This window comes from Wasmannia auropunctata, unplaced genomic scaffold (genome assembly GCF_000956235.1).
Source record: "Wasmannia auropunctata unplaced genomic scaffold, wasmannia.A_1.0 LD336042.1, whole genome shotgun sequence".
NCBI classification, from domain to species: domain Eukaryota; kingdom Metazoa; phylum Arthropoda; class Insecta; order Hymenoptera; family Formicidae; genus Wasmannia; species Wasmannia auropunctata.
The window spans coordinates 457,664-477,283 of record NW_012026848.1 but is presented as its reverse complement, the minus strand read 5'-3'; the positions used below and the strand labels follow the sequence as shown (position 1 = coordinate 477,283).

Here is a 19,620-nt window from a genome sequence, read left to right as displayed (position 1 = left end):
CTCTCTCTCCCCCCCCCTCTCTCTCTACTCGCGAATCTATTTCTCATCACGACTTGTATACACGTAATCATTGAACATTTCGGAGATAAAACAATCGACATTATCTTATAGCCTCGAACAAAGGAAATAGAAAATTACTCTCGGATAATTTATCTAATATAAACATTGATTGCTCGATATCAATTGTTCTTGTTAAAATAAATTGACCTGATAGCTGAGACTAAACTGTTTATGCATAATTTATATTTAAAAAATCAAAGTTAATTTTTGCTATCAGCAATGTGTACTCGATTTGTGGAAAAAAATTGCTCGAAATACTGCGAGTTACTAACAAATAGTAGTAATAGTAGTACAAAAATCATTTAAAAATCATCGTGTAAGAAATATTACCATTAATATTTTAATAATATATTATTCTACATTCATTGAAAGTTATTATCGAATATCCAATTAGTATTATGTACATTACAAAATTACCGTGTGTATAATATGGCTGTATGTATACGATTTAATTTATTTTACATTTTCCTCAAGAATCATGTGACATGTTTTGCTTGTCACTGTTTCTCAAGTGGCATGTTTTTAGACATAATTACATTTCCAAACTTCATAAAAGGAGCATTGGAAAAAAACCGGTCGTTGCCCCTTTTAAATTCAAGGAACCTCGCTGTGCGCTCAAGAGAGCGAACGAGTCGAGACACCCTATATACACGTGTAGACGTGTATACACGTCGAGTCCTAGATTCTTGCTTTCGTATCCGTGAGAGAGGAGAGAAGGAACAAACCCGTGGCTCGCCAGTCCCACGGGGCCTCGGTGTCCTCAGTTATCTCGGCCGGGCGGCGTGATGGGAGGAGGGAGGCAAAGAGACGCGGGGCCTTACCTCCGCGATCCTCTTCTCGGTCCCCTTTCTCTCTCGTGGCCAGTCCTTTCGAATCCATCCGCCTGCCTGTTCGCCTCATCTCCGTCTTTTTCCACAGGACGCCAACGCCGCCCGTCCGAGAGATCGTTTTCCTTCTCTCTTTCTGCCTATCTCCCTCTCACTCTCTCCCCCTCTTCCACTATTGCTATTTCTTACATTTAATTCCGCCTTGTCTGGTAGTGATCTCTACCTCTTCGTCACGACCGCGAGAACTCACCTCTGGACTTTCGTAAAATATGTATCCGCGTCTCGCTGATAATGAGAGGAGAACTCGCGAGCGAGGAGGCTGAGGCTCTCGGCTTCTCCGATCTCGCGACTTCTTCGCGGAGCGGAGTGATTTCCTCGTTGCCCTCCCCCCCCCCTTGATTTACGTTTGCCAATGATTTATACCGGCGCCGTGTCGATTAATAAGCGTAGCGTGCACGATGTGAACGTTTTGAAGCTCAGCAGTGGCAAACATTAGCAAACGCCGCCGCGCCGTAGTGGCGTAGGAGTACGCCAGGAATTTCAAGGAACGATCATTCTCCGACGTCGCTCAGATTTAATACACGAGCCTCTTCTTGACAGGAAAAAACTTTTACGCAACTTTCAGCGTGATTTGTCTGAGCGTTATTTTACGCGTCTCAAATGTAATTTACGGAGATGGATATCGTTGTATTGTTGCCTAACATTATTTCCTACGTCTGTCGTTCATATTTTGAAAATAAGAAAATCCTTAAACTGCAATTATTGTAAATGCATAATCGAAATTGTCAGAAAGTAAATTATTCATGAAAATATGATCTCTATTCATATATATATATATATATATATATATATATATATATATATATATATATATGTATATATAAAATAATTATTCACAAGTATAAAAGCAAAAATTTACTATGGAAGGAATGATGATTGATATAATTCTCAATAATACTACATCATTTGTTGAACGTTTATATCATCGAAATTATACGAATTTTTATTCCTCGTTTTATTAGCTCTGTCCATACCTTCCGCCTCTAGCTCTCGATCTTTAAACGTATATCTACACGTGCGTCTTTACCATGTGAAGGAGACAAACAAACCTGGGTGCCAATGCGCTCTAAAAACAATTCGCGTATCGACCCCTCTGAACAAATACACGATGTAATCCGGCGGCCTTTTCACGCCTGTTATTTCAGGTATCCTTCTTCCCAACTCTGAATGATCTTGCCCACGTTTTTTCTTTGCACAATCGGATTATACTAGGTCGCATTTCTCAAAGAGCGTTCACGCTTAGCTGTTTGGTCGAAACAGGCATATTTGCCAGATTCAAAGACGCGAATGTAACAAATCTCTTTTTTTTTCTAAATTTTTGCAACTTGATAAAGTTTCTTAATATACGTCTAGACACTGCAATTTACTTTTTTTATTTTTATTAAATGAGATCACTTCTTGCGCTTTTCTTCGATTACTCACCGCACTATTATTTACAAAAGAATATAAGTGTATAATGTGTAGGTGTCCGCAGGCGAATCCGAGAATGTTTGCTAGAGCCAAATACCTGTGTGGATTATCCCTGCGGGTCGGCATATTTCTGAGCAAAAAATGGTCATTCGATTTCAGAACTGTACGTGTTTTCTTCGGAACGAGAAAAAGATCGTTATAAATAAATAAGTTGCGGTAAATTTTCCTACGCATCTTACACTCATAATAGAAAAGAATAATACGCGAGAATAAAAATAAACAATTGAATGAAAGCAAAACATATTATTACTGGGTTGCTAAAAAAAAGTTTAGGGCACGTATTATGAAACTATTCGGAATGGATCGAAATTGTTCAATTATTCTTAGATTTCCAAGATTTCTATTGTGTTTTCCTGGGACAACGGCATAACTTCGATCAAAATCCGTTCCAAACAGTTTCATAATAATACGCGCTTTAAAACACCCTTCAAAAAATTATTATATGCGTATTTATTCATCGAAATTTTTTATAATTTCGTGCTGAATTTATATCAGTAAGATTGCCACCATTTAAATGTTAAGATAGCAACTTGTCGTGAATTCTTCGCATCTGAGGAGCTCGAGTAGTATCGAGATCAAATTCAACAATTAGCAAACCGGACCGACAGTGAATGATTATTGAAACATGAAGGTCTTTATTGTGAAAAAAAATTGTCATTGTTTCTGAATAAATTTGTATATAAAATTTACAAATTATCTCTACTTTTTTGAAGCGTGATTCAGAACTTTTTTTGACAATCCTGCAGTAGGTATAACTGGGAGAGGAGCAAGAGATATCAATTAAAATTATTATTCTAAAGTAATCATGTTAGGACAGAGAAGACAATCGGAAAGTCATTATCCGCGCCTCTGATAACAACGCTGGAAGATCGCTCCTTTTCGGGTCGGGGGACCGGAAACGGTACGGTGAAAAAGAACGAACGGTCGACCTCGTTCCTCGTTGCCATCCTTCCTCATCATACACCGGAATGAAATTGCCCGCGGAAGGCCGGCGGAAGGCCGACCCGTAGACTTTCTGAGGTTAACCGTGCCGCCTGTTAATGGTCAGAGCCACGAAAGCCAGCCGTATTTTAAAGTCGCCAGTAGTCGGTAGCGAACTCTTTTGCGGCGTCGATTAACTCTCCAGCGAAGAGCGCCGAAACGAAGACACGGGAACAAGAGAAAAAAGGAGGCAGCTCCGTTTTTACACGTTTCTTAAGAGAACCAGAAGGCTGGATAATTGAGGGATCTCTCTACATTCACACGAATTTATATAGTGCCGCTGTGAAATATAGTAGTTTCAGGCAAGAATACAGGAGTTTATAAATATGGTAATCACACAGAAAACGACATGAAAATACTGTACAGAAAATATCTACACAAGGATCAGGATACTGTACAGAAAATATCTACACAAGGAAAATATCTACACGATCATTGATCTATCGAGTTTTCACATCATTTCACTCATAATTTTTCGACAAGCTTAAGATTTTTTTTTCTTTTTGTCAAACTTATTATAATTCACGAAAACAACCGTGTCTTCACAATTATAAAAAAATCTTAAAAATCGACACTTTTCCACATACCCTGTATACATTGTTCGAGTATCTGCAAAACAGTCGTTTTGTTTGAGACTAATTATTCTGTATCCATTCGCTCTCATGCGCCGCGGATTCCTGCGGAGCATGAGGAAGTTCATTGAAGAGCACGACGATGAGAACACGCCGATAATGCGATATTTCATCATCGCGAACGTGAACGAGTCGAACGAAGTCGCGGACCTCCCGCATCGAAAGCGCCGAATGATCTTCCCGAGAGCGGCTCCCGGTTATTGAATGTCGAACGCAAAGGAGCGAACGATCGATCGCGTGACGAGGCGAAAAAGAATCGAGCGCGCGCGCACTCGCGCTATCTAGATGAAGTTCATTAGAACGCGCGCTCCGAAGTCAAACACGTTAAAGTCGTTTGCGTTACCGGCACCAGTTCCTTCCTCATCATCAAGCGTGCAGCAAAGCCTTTGGAAAAGACCTGCTCCAGTTTAAAAAAAAAATGGATTAATTATCATCGGCGTCAGATACCGTTTAGTAGGTATCAACGATCGAACTCTGCAAAGTAGCTCATTAAAAGCTTTCGTTTTTCATTAATAATTTTGTACAATTTATATGTTTTACTCGCGGAAAGAATGATTTCACTGAAGTATCTAAAAATTTAGCTAATTACAAATCTGAAAATAATTTTGTTGAAAATACTATACCGAAATAATTATGTAGAACGTTTAAGCTGGTTACTAGAATGTCAAAATTTTTTGCAGCATTGCTTATTGTGCTTAAGTTTCTTACATAATTATTTTGACGGTCCAACAAAATTATTTTCAGATTTACATTTTTAGATACTTTAACAAAAAAAACCGTCTCTTTGGTGCATATTATATATTTTATTTAAAAAAAATAATACCCATCTTTTTTAAAAACATGTAATAAATATTATATTGCGAAATCCTATATAATATATATAACCGTCCTATATAATATTTATTGCACTATACGTTTAATATTACTAATTGACAAAAGTAAGAAAAATAAAAGAATTTTAATTTAAGATTAATTTTTTTATATCACGTTAAAATTTTTGTTACTATTATTCGTAATCTTTTTTCATGTTTTTAGTTAATTCCACGAGTTATTTATAAATATCAATTAGTCTCATTAGTATTTTGTTGTTATTGTTATTAATAATTTACCTTTATTAATATTATTATTAAAATAAATAATACTGCCAATGTTATGTTCCATTAAATATCATTTCTCGTTATTAACAGTATAGATGCGCGTTAAAACCGCCATCTCTTCGGCGTATCAGTGGCGCGCGAAATGAGTCGTACGCGCGTCGTACTTTAGAATGCGAATAATATTACGTTTACACTGTTATTACATAATATAAATCTGCAAATACGCATGATATACGATACGTAACGAACTGGATTCGAGTGAATTACAGTAAATCACTCATCAGGTCGTTTCATTAAACGTAATATCATTATCGAGGCGCTGAATTACGCGGGAAAACAGCACGCGCAAAAGTAGATGCTGGTGCATCGTGGGTAATGTTATACTTTTCGTAAATCATATACTTACGCGGTCTGCCTCGCGGGCAGTACCAGCGTCACCGCTTACGGTACAAACGCGTAATATAATGTTAAGTCGCACGGCGGATTAAACCGTGTCACGGTGACACGCGAGGTGTATCTGAATTTCAATAAAATCACAACAAGACGGGACACGTATATCGAAAAAAATGTTCTTTTTTCAGTTTGTTTCATTATCGTATCGATAAATCGAAGCAGAAAGTGGCGAAAAATTTGTATCTCTCATTATATATTTTATATGAGAGTTGACACAAATATTTTCCTCTTCCATCTCTTTATAATTTAAGAGCAGCAGGTTAAATATCACTAAGATAACTCGAGAGATAATTGCTTATGGAATTAACTGATGTTACTTGAATGACGTATTAGCCAATTAATATGATAATTTCTGTGATACTTTAATCCCTTTCTCAATAGCTTATCTGATCATTTTTTATAACACGAATCATATATGAAAACTTGTATTAAAAAATATGTTATAAAAATAAACATATCATTGAAGCTATCATGGGTATTATAAAATAAAAATATAACGTTTTAATAACATATCACTAGAAAAAAAGAAAAAGTTGGTGCATGTAAATATTATTAACAAGACATTATGTAAATGTACTATCAAACATTTATACTTTATAATTTTTAGATAAAAACACGATTCTTTGCAGATATAATTATTTTATTAAAAGTCAATTTTTGTTCTTGAACGTATATATACTAATGGAATAAAATTTAATGGAAAACGATATAAACTTTCGTACATTTACAATTTAGTAAAATCTTTTTTCAAAATTCTAGAAATACTTCAAACTTTTGAGCGGTAATGTATGTAAAATGATTCATAATTCTTCTGTCAGATTAATTTTACAGTGTACGTAATTACTACTGTATTTATAAGCTAAAATGAAAACAAATGTGTGGAAATTATGTGCATTTCAAGACACGCACTGCGAGAAGTATCATTCGTTGAATATGGTTCACGACAAGAAGTAAATAAGAGAATATATCTCACTCTATGAGCACGAAAGAGTTAACCCTGAAGACTATAAAACACTTTATTTGCGTGAAGACAGGAAAAGGAATATGACACAGTTTGCATATATTACAATGATGAATTCGTATTTATCATGCCAACAAAACGCTCGACAGGAAAGACTAAAAAGTTCAGGAAGAACTATACTCCCATTTATGTTTTATAAATAGGTAATGTTGTAGAAATTGTATAAGTGCAGGAAATATTATTTCATATCTTTAATTTTTGTATATTCATTGTTAATGAGAAATTCAGTGCTAAATAAATCTGAAAAATCTAATAGATCTCATTTTTTTCGAACTATAATTTTTTATTAGATTACGCTTATATTATGTTATTCAGATTTGATTTTTCATTCAAGGAAAATCAAACATTTAAATAATCAAGTACTCAGAAGCATCGATTTAAATTTCTACTTGTATTACTCGACAAACAATGAATTTGTTAGTAATAAACGATTGTTAATTTCGATAACAATTATTATAGAACATAATGATTTAATTTTATCATTAAAAAATATCGTTTTAATTTGTTTTAATTATATCGATATAAGACCTTAAAAATGTACACAACAAAAATATTATTCGCAACTGTCAGTTCTGATTGTCAGCTATAATCTTGGAGTATGTGCGAAACTATTTCCTTAAATCGGTAAATGAAGAGAGAAGCATAACAAATATTTTCAAAACACTCACCTCTGCACGGCAAAATCGACCAGCAATCTTTTCCACGACACCGCGCGGTGAGTCTTCAAGGGTGCCGATTATAGGCGCAGGGGTGGGGGGCAAAGTCAGCTTTGCACGCGCCCCCCCGACGTCACTCGGGACCCCCCGAGTTCTAACACGTTCCTCGTGTTCGAAGCGGTGAATACACACTCACATACGGCCGCCGGGCTCGCTATTATATCGTTATTCCGGGTCGCCTCGTGACTCTGATCGCGCCGCACACTCGCGACCGTCGATTCCGGCGCGCTCGATCTCCCTCTTTCTCTCTCTCCCGCTCTCTCCTCTCTCTCTCTCTCTCTCTCTTTCCCTCTTTCTCTTCCTCTCGTACGGACGCACTGTATACGTAGCGAAACACTTGATCACCACGAGGAACCCGGCGGTGCCGCGGGGCCCAACATCACAACTCCTCCGATGTGATCCTCGCTGCTCTTTTTATTCTTCAAACAATCCTGTCGCTCGTCGTTCTTCACCGGTGACGGCGCGGTGCCGCGGCGGCGGTCCGACACGCACGCGCGTGTATGCGTGTACACCTCAGTCCGTTTCACTCTATCTGTTCGCCCACGTCTCACTCGCACTCACGAAACAGTCCTAAGCCGCGCAGAATCATCGTGCGCGCTCGCGCGCCCCTGTTCGATTCCTCTCGGCCGCGTACACGCGTTCCGCTCGTCCGCTTTTACGTACGCCGCAGGGGGCGGGTTTCCTCGGCGGACGGGCGATCGCTGATTTCCGGGTAATCCGCGGCCAGGTGCGTGGCGGAGGCGACGCGCGAAACGGCGTTCCGTCGCGGGAACAGATGTCGCCGCTTTGGCATCTAGAAAAGCATTTTGAGAGCGCGATCGATCAGAGCCGCGTCGTCTTTCGGCGCGATCGGCGCGAATCGCGAAACGGCATCGCTCGCTCGCTGGCTGGCTGGCTGGCTGGCTGACCGGCCGGCCGGCCGGCATGCGTGCGTGTCGCAAAACCGCGGGGAGCCAGTATGGCGCCGGGCTTCTTTCGTACTCTCCCTCACCTCTCTCTCTCTCTCTCTCTCTCTCTCTCTCTCTCTCTCTCTCGCTCTGACACTAGCTTTCTCTTCTTTCTTTCGCTCCGATCGACTGACTCGCTCGCTGTGCTTCACCCATTCACTTCTCTCCTTCTCACCCGTTCATACACTTGTCTCCTTTCTACCACTTGTTCGCATACTTTCCTCCCTTCTTCTCTCCCACTCTTCCTTTCTTTCTACCCTCTGTGCTTTCCGTCACTCACCGGACTCACGCATCCATCGTACAACGTCTGAAAACATCGTTCTTTCAATCTACTTTCAATCTACGTTTCTTTTAACTTCTACCCTTAATCACACGCTTGACACCGCGAACTCGAGTCGACGAAAAGTCGCGTATTACTGTCTGTTTGAAAGTTGCACGTGTTTCCGTAAAACTTGCGAGAAATCGAAACCGTCCTTTATCGATTTACTGCAGTTATCGACACTATCGCCGAAATTTATTAATATCACCGCGGGCAATGTATATGTGTACCTGTAGAAGATTTTTTGTATTTTTTTCTATTTTATAATTTTTATAGAATTTCCACAAAACCGAATGAAGTTAGCGATTGGTTGAACGCACGATTGTTTATTATACATCGTCCAATAGCTGCAGCGACTCGCGCGTTCGAGTCGCATTCGAATGATTCACGGCTCGTCGACCGGCGAAGGAAGGCTTTAGAAATCGGCTCCTAATGATCAGCGATTATTCGAATTACTAGTGCACAAATTTTGAGATACATTCACTATCTCGCCGCGTGCAGCACGCAACGGCCGCCTAGAAAGTTCGGATTTCCAAACATGCAACGTCGCGCTGCAGATCGAAAATGATTCTCGATGAAATTACGAATTAATAAGCTACCCTTTTCCGTCGTGTCTATAAAAAGATCGTCTGTCAAGGGAAACGTATATCTGTCGAACGGACAAGAGACGCGAATGTCAGATATTTTCTCTCGTAAAATAAAAAGCATAAACAGCATCCATTGGAGAATCGCGGCGACGAAGAGTATAATATACGTTCGCGCGATCACAGTGGCGCGTCGCGCTCCCTTCGGATTTTCGACTTTAGCGCGCGTTCTCCTATTCCCAAAGGAGGGGAGGGACGGTGAGGAGGGGGAAAGGTCGCGAGCACTCGCGAGTGCTCCAAACTACGGCGGGGGCGACACGGGCCAGGCGAGGCGCATCCATTGCGGCGCGTCGTCGTCGGCACGCACCGGCCCCGACGTGCGTATATCCTACACAGCCGTTCCTCGGCGCTAAAATGGCGATCGAAGTGACAGCTCTCGCTGCCGTCGCCTCTCCTCCTACACCTCCTCTTCCTCCTACACTCTCCTGCTCCTCCTCCTCCTCCTCCTCCTCCTCCACGTTCTCCTCTGCCACCTCGTCGCCGGCTCGACGGCTCGGCTCGACTCGACGAGACTTTGCGCGCCGCGCCGCACGACCGGTAGGCGCGTCCTCTCCCTTTTCCCTGCGATAACAACTGGGACGGATATTTCTTTACCGCTTCTGAGAACGTTTCATTCTCGCTTTCTCCCGACTCGCATTATACGTTCTCCCTATCTCTCCCATTCACACATGTTCTCTCTCTCTCTCTCTCTCTCTCTCTTGCTCCATTTCTTTCGCTCGCTCATTCGCTTGCATTAACTTTCTCTCTCTCTCTCTCTCTCTCTTCTTTTTCATTCTCCATCCGTTTCGCTCTTTCGACACGCGGCGCGAGAGAGACGAGGGAGGCTGTTTACTCCTTTCTTCGGGGCTGGGCTTTTACCGAGCGCGCGACGGCAACGCACCGCCTCGACGGCAGCGGCACGATGATAACGATGAACACGAAGATGACGACGAAGACGGCAACAACGGCGACCAACGACTACGACTACGGTGACGATGACGACGACGGCGGCGGTAGCGGTATTCGATGGCGGTTCTCTCTCTTTCGGAGGAATCTCTCTCTTTCTCTCTCTCTCTCTCTCTCTTTCTCTCCTCTCGGTCCCGGACGACGCCTAACACCACCACCTCCACCACCACCACCACCACCACGATGCCACCTACTCGATAGCAGTGCTTGCCCGGACTCACGGGACTCGACTGGGCTTCGCCAGGCCGCGATACGCCCCTCACCCCCGCCGCTTCCCCGTCGCACTTGCGCCGACCGGCTATCACTCCTGCCTACCTACCCCCGTCTCGCCCTATCCCCAGGTACTAGCCGTACCGCGCGCCTCGATCCACCCCCAGCGCAGTTGTACTAACCGTGCGACAAGCCATGAACCCCCGCGGAGCTCCCACGCCCGCGGAACGGCCAATCGTGCGATTCACCGATGGCAGGGACGTATCACGCGAAAGGATTATAAAAGGGTTGGCTACTCGACGTATTCGCACAGGCCACAGCCATGGTCGGCGTCAAGAAGGAAGAAAGAAAGTTGGTACAAATTAAAAAGATCGAATAATCTTCAGGGAGATAATCTAGGGCGCATATTGCACACGTACGTTTTTGTTTTTTTCATTGGTACCATTATTTACGGACTATTCCTTACATTATGCAAAGAATACGAAATTCATGACGTCTTACATGTTATTTAATTAGAAAGTATGCTTTTAAAGTTTTACAAACACACACACACACATTCTATTATATACTTACATATACTATCAATGTAAGTATTATATAAATATGTATTATATGAAAATTAATAAACTTTTGTCTTTTTTTATTTTTTTTCGCATGTACACAATTTTATTTGTACATAGTTGCTTGTAAACAGTTAATTTTTTTTATAAAAATGAAAAATTGTTTTTGACGATTTAATCTTTATATTTTTATAATTTAGATCAAATTAAAATTAAAATTCTGTTGCAATTTGCTTATTTATAATAACACTAAATTTTAGCTCATAGTTCAAAAAGAGCATCTCGTTCTATAAATTGTAAGTTATTCTTCAGCAACTATATTAATGTTCGAAATATCTCGTTCTAAATTTGTCAAACGTTGATGCGGTGGTGACGGGACACCTAGTATAAACTCTCGGCGATAAATGACTGCACGCGCGAGACGACACGACACGCGTTAAGTCGCAATGACGGGAACGTGAATGAAGTGGGATGGGGTGAGGAGGGGGGGGGATGGGGCGCGTATGCAAATGCGCGTATTGCTCGACGTTCGACCTCTTGCGCGAGTGAGTTGAGATACGTGATGGAGAAGGAAGACAGGAAACGGAGGGAAGGAGATAATTCTCTCGCAGGGTGGGAATCACGTTGACCGTTCCGCGAAGGTATTCCCTTACGCGGGGTCAGTCGCGCACGAATTTTTTCACGTCCCTTTGAAGTCAGCCGCTCAAACTCGAGAGTTACTAACCAAGCCGCGAATGTCGGCCGCGAAAACAGGCCCCACCTTACGTTTACCGACTTCACACCTTGGGCATGCCGTATTCCTTCCTTTGGAGCGATTAAATGTGGAAGAACTTTTGCAAAAGTCAAACGCGCCGTTGAACCTAATTTTCGTGTCTTTCAGACACTTAGACACTTCCTAGACACGATGACAGTTGGATGTGAGAATACTTACATGTGCGAGAAATGAAATATTTAAACGCGTTTTCTGTATTCTTCCGTGGGACGCCTTACTGCACATCAAACAAATTGGTTTTTAAGCAGTTAAAAAACGTCAGTTTCGATAAAACTGATTTTTTTAGACAACTGTAAATCTTCATTATTAAATTACAATTTTTCCAAGAAATTTTCAATATATATACCATTTGAATTGATAAATGAAATTCCAATAAAATATAATGTAACAAATCTATGCAAATTAAAAAAAGTAGAAAATCTAAAATTTTTTTATAATAAAGCGTGGACAAGGTATAATCGAAACTAACGGTTATGTGACTTGAAAGTTGCATTGGACGGTAGAGAGTTAATAAAAACGATCGGCGCTAACCGATCGGTGTTTCGGTTAAAGTCAATTAGCGCCAGCCCTTGTTTGATCTGAACTTCATTTAGTAGGCAGCGTCGCGCGGCTCGCCTATTGCCTGGCAGCGCGCGCGGCTGAACGGCGCTTAAAACAACGCAAGTATCGGATTATGTTCGTTAGGTACCGGGGCCGATGGCTGGTGTCACTTTCGTTATTTATGCGCGCGTAGCGTATAAGCGGCGTTAGGTTTAATTTAATTTCCGCCGTTGATCTCGGAACGTTCGGGCGTGTCGCGCCGTGCAAAATACCAGGGCACAGGCCGCCCGTAATTGAATCCGTAACGGCGAGCAAATCAGCACAGCGGTCATTACGTTACACGAGTCGCGCACTCGGCGAGGCGATCGACGTTCGTTAGCCAATCGTTCGCTTAATTGCCGGGGGCAGGCGCGATAGGTCCCCCCCTTCCCTCCCAGTCAAACCGCAGCTTTGTATTTAAAGCGTGTTTAAATAAACACGGGTCCGGTCCGGACTGGCCGGGGTACAGCGACAATCTAATGGACCGCCGTAGCAAATAATCTCCATTATCGTTGCCACTTTTCACGGCAGATTTGTTCAGGAAGTAAGAAACGGCGTTATATTAATTTTTGTTTTTCTTAAATTGATCTAAGGATGGGAATAATAAGGATTCATCTTAAGCGTCGCACTCACAAGGGAACACACGGAAGTTTCCTCCTCCGATTTTAATGAGCTTTGAGTATGTTAAAATACAGACAAAAGTAAGATACTAACAATTTTTTATACGTGCTGAGTCGCACGTTAAGGGAGTGATATTCAGCCTTGAAAAAAATCCGTTTTTTTTCTTTCTGAGTAAATATCATGTAAATCGTCAAAAATATGAAAAAAATGTTTCAAACAAAAGTTTTACGATTTCAAGTGCGCCTTACAATGGCGCATTTTAATTTTTGAAAATTAAGGGTGGGGGGTAGTAAAAAATATGATTTTTTTTAAATTAAAATGCACCTTTGTAAAGCGCACTTGAAATTGTAAAACTTTTGTTTAAAAAATTTTTTTCATATCTTTTACGGTTTACATGATATTTATACTCAGAAAAAGAAACGGATTTTTTTTTAAGGCTGGATATCATTCCCTTAACGTGCAATTCAGCACGTATGAAAAAATAATGAATACCTTATTTTTGTCTGTATTTTAACATATCCAAAGCTGATTTAAATCGGAGGGGAACTTCTGTGTGTTCCCTTGTCAGATACGTGAGCGTTATTAAAAGAGTTGAAAATTATGACGCCCATTTTTACATTCAAAATTAAGAATGCAGCTTTCTTTGATAAATGAAAAGCTGCAGCGCGGATGAGCTCGTCAGATCAATCTGAATACACCGCATAGCGGGTGGCTTGGGCTACATCGCCCGATATACATGCTGGGCGGATAGCGGTGAAGACCTGTCGTTCGGTTGGCCACCGCGATAATTAGGTTTTACCCGGATCGCTTTAATAATCCAAACAGCACGCAAAGTGCATCCGCGCGCGTCCTCGCGCGCCGCGAATCCCGGCCGCAGGAGCGCGGTCGTAACATTAGCATCACCGTAGTCGCGAGCGTGTGACAAATTTTGCAAGACTCCCCTGCCTCCTCCCACTCCATCCCCGGTGGAGCTCACCCCCAAGAATTGTTAACGCGTTTCCCGGAAGCGCAAGGTTACAAGGCGAGCGAGCGAGCGAGCGAGCGAGCATGTGCGCGCGAAATTAGCGAGCTGCAAAGCGGCGGCGCTCCGCGCTACAAGCGGATTCCGATCGAGATAATGAAAATTAACGACGTTAAAGCGCCGTCACGCCTGCAATTAATTATCGCCACGATCCGCACTGCCGCCGCCGCTGCTGCCGATCGGCCCACACGGTGCCCCACCGCCGGACCCTCTTCTGCGCTATTGCTACAACATAATCGCGATATCAATCCTTCATTAATTCCCGCAGCCAGAGGACGACGCGCGGAGAGTCTCGGAGACTCTTCCTTCGCGCGCGCGCGCGGCGCGATTAATTCTGCCGGGGCACTTTATAAGGCTACACACAGGGTGTCCCGCCGTCACCGGATATTAATGACGCGTTGCTCGGGTTAGTGCGTACTGGAGAGAGTTTTACGGTCGAGAGTCGCCCGCATAGAACGTATAGCTGTCACGACTCGTTGGCAATCATCCCCTCCGACTCGCGTCCGTTTCACGTTATACGTTCTCCCGACTGAATTTTACGACGGTAAAATTGTGTTCGGTCGCGGCGTAGCTATCGCGCGCATTCGCCGATAAGAAAGACACATACGCTATATAGAGTGGGACTCTCGAGATTACAACGAGCGGATTAAGTTCCTCGTTTAGATAAAGAGAGCGTCGTGCGTTGTGGGAAAAAAAAAACATCGCGGCGCTTTCCGCTTATCGCCGTATATAAAATTACCGGGACACCCTTTGGACGCGCGGAGCCATCGGGTTCTATGAATTATACATACATCGCGCCGTGACGGCACCCTCGTCGTGAAGTTTCTCTCTCGCGGTGGTTGATCGCCAAGCGTATACTCGCGCGAGCGAAGAGATAAAGCAAACAAACGGAACTCTTAATAACGGCGCGGGCGATAGCTAAACGAGGCGAGCGGCGATCTTTTCCATCGGGCAACGATCCAGACGCCGCGAAGATCGATCGGCTGCCAAATTTCACGCCGCGCGCATTCTCCGCACGAAAACTCGTAGAGCCTTTTCTTTCTCAGAGATCCCTCTTCCTGTTTGAGTGCTTCTCGCCAGATATATACATGCCATCTGCAACATTGAACTGGCATCACATTTTCCTCGGTCGAGAAGCACGAAGCCATATATGTAACGAATGCATCAAACTTTTATATTTCGAAAAAATGAGTGTTAATAAAAATTTTAAAAATTTACAATTCGTTAAAAATGTTTCGACCTTTTCTGTCAGAAGAGTGTTAATATTTATACGGCGGCATGATATGATCGATTACTATGACCTCAGAAATGAGAAAATTTATCGAAGTTTCTCTGACAAAATGCACTTTTGCCGGATTTCATGTATAATTATGGAAAAATGTATATTATTTCTTGAAAGGCACAGAACTTTGAAAAAAATAGTTTTATGATTTTCAAGGTTGGGTATATAAGTTAATATATATTTTTAACTAAGTTAAATTAAATTTAACAGTTTAAAAATTTAACTTAGTTAAGATACAAGTTAGTCCATAATAAATTAATTGAGTTAAAAGTTAAGTTAATAAAAAAAAGTAATTGAAAAGTTAAAGTCAAATTTTTTCATTTTATAATTTTAGGGTTTCTAAAAAAAGTTTCTAAATAAAGTATGTATTTGTTATACTTATTTCTGTCGAGCCGCGGAAAGAGAACCGATTTCAAAGGACTTCTTCCAACGTGATTTAATGCACAGAAGGTCCGCAAACTGCAGTGATTCTGTGAGTTCCTTTCCGCGGCCAGACTATATATTTATTACAATTGCCTTGATGTGTGTTCTTAAATTTGAGTTTGAAGACACTAACTTAGACATGTAGGTATTTTATTTTGGGTTTACAAGAAGCACTAAAAATGTAATTTCAAGAAAGATCAAAAGTTAATAGTTATACCGATAAAATGTAATTAAATTAAGTTAAAAGTTAAGAGCCTAAAATGTAACTAAGTTAAGTTAAAATTATTTAACTTTTTAACTTAACTTTTATCTTTTTAACTAGGCACTACCCAACCCTGATGATTTTCGATTCCAAAATTTCTGAGAATTATGTCGAATAGTCTTTTTTCTTCATATTTTACAACAAAAGAACTAACTTCTATTTCATTAAATATATTTTTACTTTTTCGTTAAATCTATTTTTTCACGATTGTTATGTAAATAGCGCAATTTATCGAGAACGTTCTCTTCCGCTCTAATCAACGACAGCGTTCGTAGATATCAATGGAGATATTACGGAGTTTAGAGCGCAAGCGATAAGCTTCGCTTTAAGTACGAAATCCTATTTACAGAACAAACTTTAGAAATTGTATACTTGCTTCGGCTGTGCCTGAGCGCCGTGATAAAGTCTTTAATCTCGTTAATAGCCCTAACGAGTATCTCTTGCTTGAAATTTTAAGTCATGTCGTCTGCCGATTGCAGAGAAACACGTGCTGAGCACGTGTACATATACTGACTGCAGAGCTGTAAAAAGAAATGACTTCTTAGCAGCATGCCGCGCTCAAGGATATTCCTAAGATTTTCGAGTGCGTTCTCTATGCGTACACGTGCGTGATTTATTCGAGCAAAAAATATTCTCAGTAGTTCAGATATTTATGATCTTTTCGATAACAATAGCGATACATGTGCTCTTTATATTTCTTTCTGCTACACACTTTTGACAGTAAATCACTACTCGTAAATCATGCAAATTAATATTAAAAATCTTTAATATATCTGGCCCAAGGAATTTAAAGTATTCTTTTTTCGGAGAACAAAATTGTTTTTAAATTACAATATTATTACAAACGCTACTCAAATATATTACGACAATGATAGATGATCTGTAATCTTTCTTAATCATAAAATAGATAAGATTAATCAAAAGAGAAAGACTGCTGTCAAATTATCGTGCTACCGAATTATTTTAGATTCTCACAGAGAGTGCCATGAGCTCTTTCTATTACGTGAAAAGAAGGGGATAATAAAATGTGGTATAAACTTTTTTATTGCTTTAAAAATTTCTTGAACTTCTGAATATCGACCGAAGTGGCGATCACTTTCATAATTAAATACTGAGCGTCGTCCGGATCTGACTCGGCGTTTGTCACTGTCGTCATTTTGTACAACCAGCTGGCCGCAGGACTGCCCGCTTTTACCCTCGCGCGTATGCTTAATAGTCCGGTGGTGGCTAAAAGGACTTCCTGTATCTTCAAGCGCAACAAATCGATTCCTGTAAATGTTGAAGCCGTTAAAGTTGTCACACTCAAATTGCATCCATCCGATTCATTAATGGCGACAATGAATTCTGATTCGCACCTGTCAGATTCTTAGCGGAAACGGCAATCGCATCCTCAGGTATGCAGTCGCCTTGAACAAGATCGCACTTATTGGCAACGTCAATTATTGGACGAGAGTCCAACATGGGTTTTATCGTCTTCTGAACATGCTGATATTGCGCCTTCATGTCGGGATGACTGGCATCATATATGTGAACTATCACGTCCTAGAAAAGAGAATTCTTAAATTAGAAAATTTCTATATGTTAAGAAACATAACAGCGAGAGAAAAGGGGACAGGCAATAATATATATATATAAGATTAACGTACAGCAATCATGGCATCTTCCAGGGTCACAACAAATGGTTCGATCAGAGTTTCCGGCACGTCCTGAATGAATCCAATGGTGTCCATGTACAAAATTTTTAACTTGTTGGGCAAAATGCCCTCGTGCGCGGTCGTGTCGAGAGTCGCGAATAATTTGTCTCTGGGTTGTAAAGCGCCGTCATCCGTGAGCGCTTTTATCAAGGATGTTTTCCCCGCGTTCGTGTAACCGACCACGGCGACCGTGGGGAAGCCGTGCCTCTTACGCTGACTCCTGATTGTTCGTCGATGCTGCTGCAACTTCTTCAGCTCGTTCCTCAATTTCCTCTCTTTACCGTCAAGGAACAGTTTCGACTCCTCCGTCACGTTTATCGCGCCGGTGCGGGTGACGCTCGTTTCAAGTATTTTCTTCCGAATGTACGGTATCTCCGCCAAGGACACCTGCAATTTCGCCTCTGCAGTCTTCGCGTGCTCGCGGAATATGTGGATGACTATGGAGTAACGATCGTACACCGGTAGACCGAGGATCTTCTCCAGTCGGCTGATCTGAACGAATTTCAGCATATTGGTGCTAACAAATACGGCAGTGGGGTTACCGCATTTACCTAATTCCTTCTTCAAGTCCTCCATCGAGCCGGTGCCCAGCAGTTGCTTCTTCTGCAACGAGAGTAACGGGGCGTACTTCGCACCGACTACGCACCAGTTAGGCAGACTGTTTATCAGCGCCACAGCCTCGGCCATTTGCAGCTCCGGCGAGGTGTTCCTCTTCTTGTCCCTGCCCCATTTTATGTACGGCTGTAAAACAAACGTCCTGTGCCCACCGACTGCAATGCCTAAATAATGACTGGTGAGCCTGACGTACTCCTGGTCCCTCTCACCTTCCGCGGATACACATTCCTCGGAGTCGTGATTGAAACGACAAACGATATTTCGTAGCGGTATTCCCGAGCTCTTGTAAATTGTATCAACTTGGTTGCATGATACTTGCAGATTCCGCTGTGCAATACTTAGGATCTTGCGTATGCAATGCATTTTGCAAAAATATTGTCAATTTCGTACACTTAATAATGTAATAATTGCTAACTGTGTAAATAGTACATAATATTCGATATCGTTATAGTTTTATTATGTAAGATCATTTAGTTATCTTCTTGGTGTACTTTGACGTTGCTCTTAATTTTTATTAATCGCATATTAAAACAACACAATAATTATAAAGAAAATAATTAACAGGGTATATTAAAAGTTATATACAGTGGGAAATCGCACCATTAATTATTTAATTACTCTTCATTGCTTTCCGCGAACGTTTGTTTACACTTGTGTGAGGTTATGTTATGCAGTCGTCCTAACCTCATCACTGGCAAAGATACGTCAATTAATGCTCTATGACTGTTTCGCATGATGTAACTTTGCTCATAATAGAATAATTCGATGCGTACAATGCTAACACATGTATACACTAAATATACGACATCGTTCCAATTGTGCGAAATGATCAGAGGACGATTAGCACGAGCAGCGTTCCCCGATCAGCTGATTCCACGAATATACTTGACACGCGCACGTATACATATATGTATGTACATACGAAGTAGATTGCAAGGAAATACATATACCTATAATACGCTTCTGAGAAATTATCACGATTATCTTGAATTTTGTCAAATATAAATTTATCTAAAACTTGTAAAAATGATTCTAATCGATTTGAATTTTTCTAAACTATTAATTAAATTGTATATTATTCAAAACGCTCAAATGTACATACCGTTGCATTAATTTTATTATAAATGTTGAATACTAAAAAATTTTCATCGAGAAGGATTAAAACTTTTTTACTGCTTTGTTGACAGAAATATTGAATTTCAATGATATGTTGGCATTGATATTTTACCGTTATCACGTCCATTATCGCAGATAATGTTCAATTGGAATGCAAAAATATTAATATTTCATTTACATACTCGACACGGTGGACGATTTTTCTCTCAATAATGCCACATAATTAAATCGCTACATAACTCGATTCACGCACACAAGAGCGTATGCCACGTGAACGTGACAGCCACTTATCG

The 19,620-nt window shown here is 41.1% G+C and overlaps 1 protein-coding gene across 2 annotated transcripts; it reads right to left on the bottom strand.

The window, feature by feature from the left end:
• Positions 1 to 16,928: 16,928 nt before the first annotated feature.
• LOC105451857 (putative GTP-binding protein 6) lies at positions 16,929 to 19,608 on the bottom strand. Of its 2 annotated transcripts, XM_011692552.1 has the most exons (4): positions 19,510 to 19,608; positions 17,549 to 18,625; positions 17,258 to 17,444; positions 16,929 to 17,171 (listed from the first exon to the last, which is right to left on the bottom strand). In XM_011692552.1, exons 2-4 carry the CDS (start codon positions 18,572 to 18,574, stop codon positions 16,945 to 16,947), a joined length of 1,440 nt encoding a protein of 479 aa, XP_011690854.1. In that variant the 5' UTR covers positions 18,575 to 18,625; positions 19,510 to 19,608; the 3' UTR covers positions 16,929 to 16,944. The 2 variants fall into 2 exon arrangements, with proteins under 2 accessions (XP_011690854.1, XP_011690853.1); XM_011692551.1 differs by lacking the exon at positions 19,510 to 19,608 and having other exon boundaries at positions 17,549 to 19,502.
• Between the last annotated feature and the right edge of the window lie 12 nt (positions 19,609 to 19,620).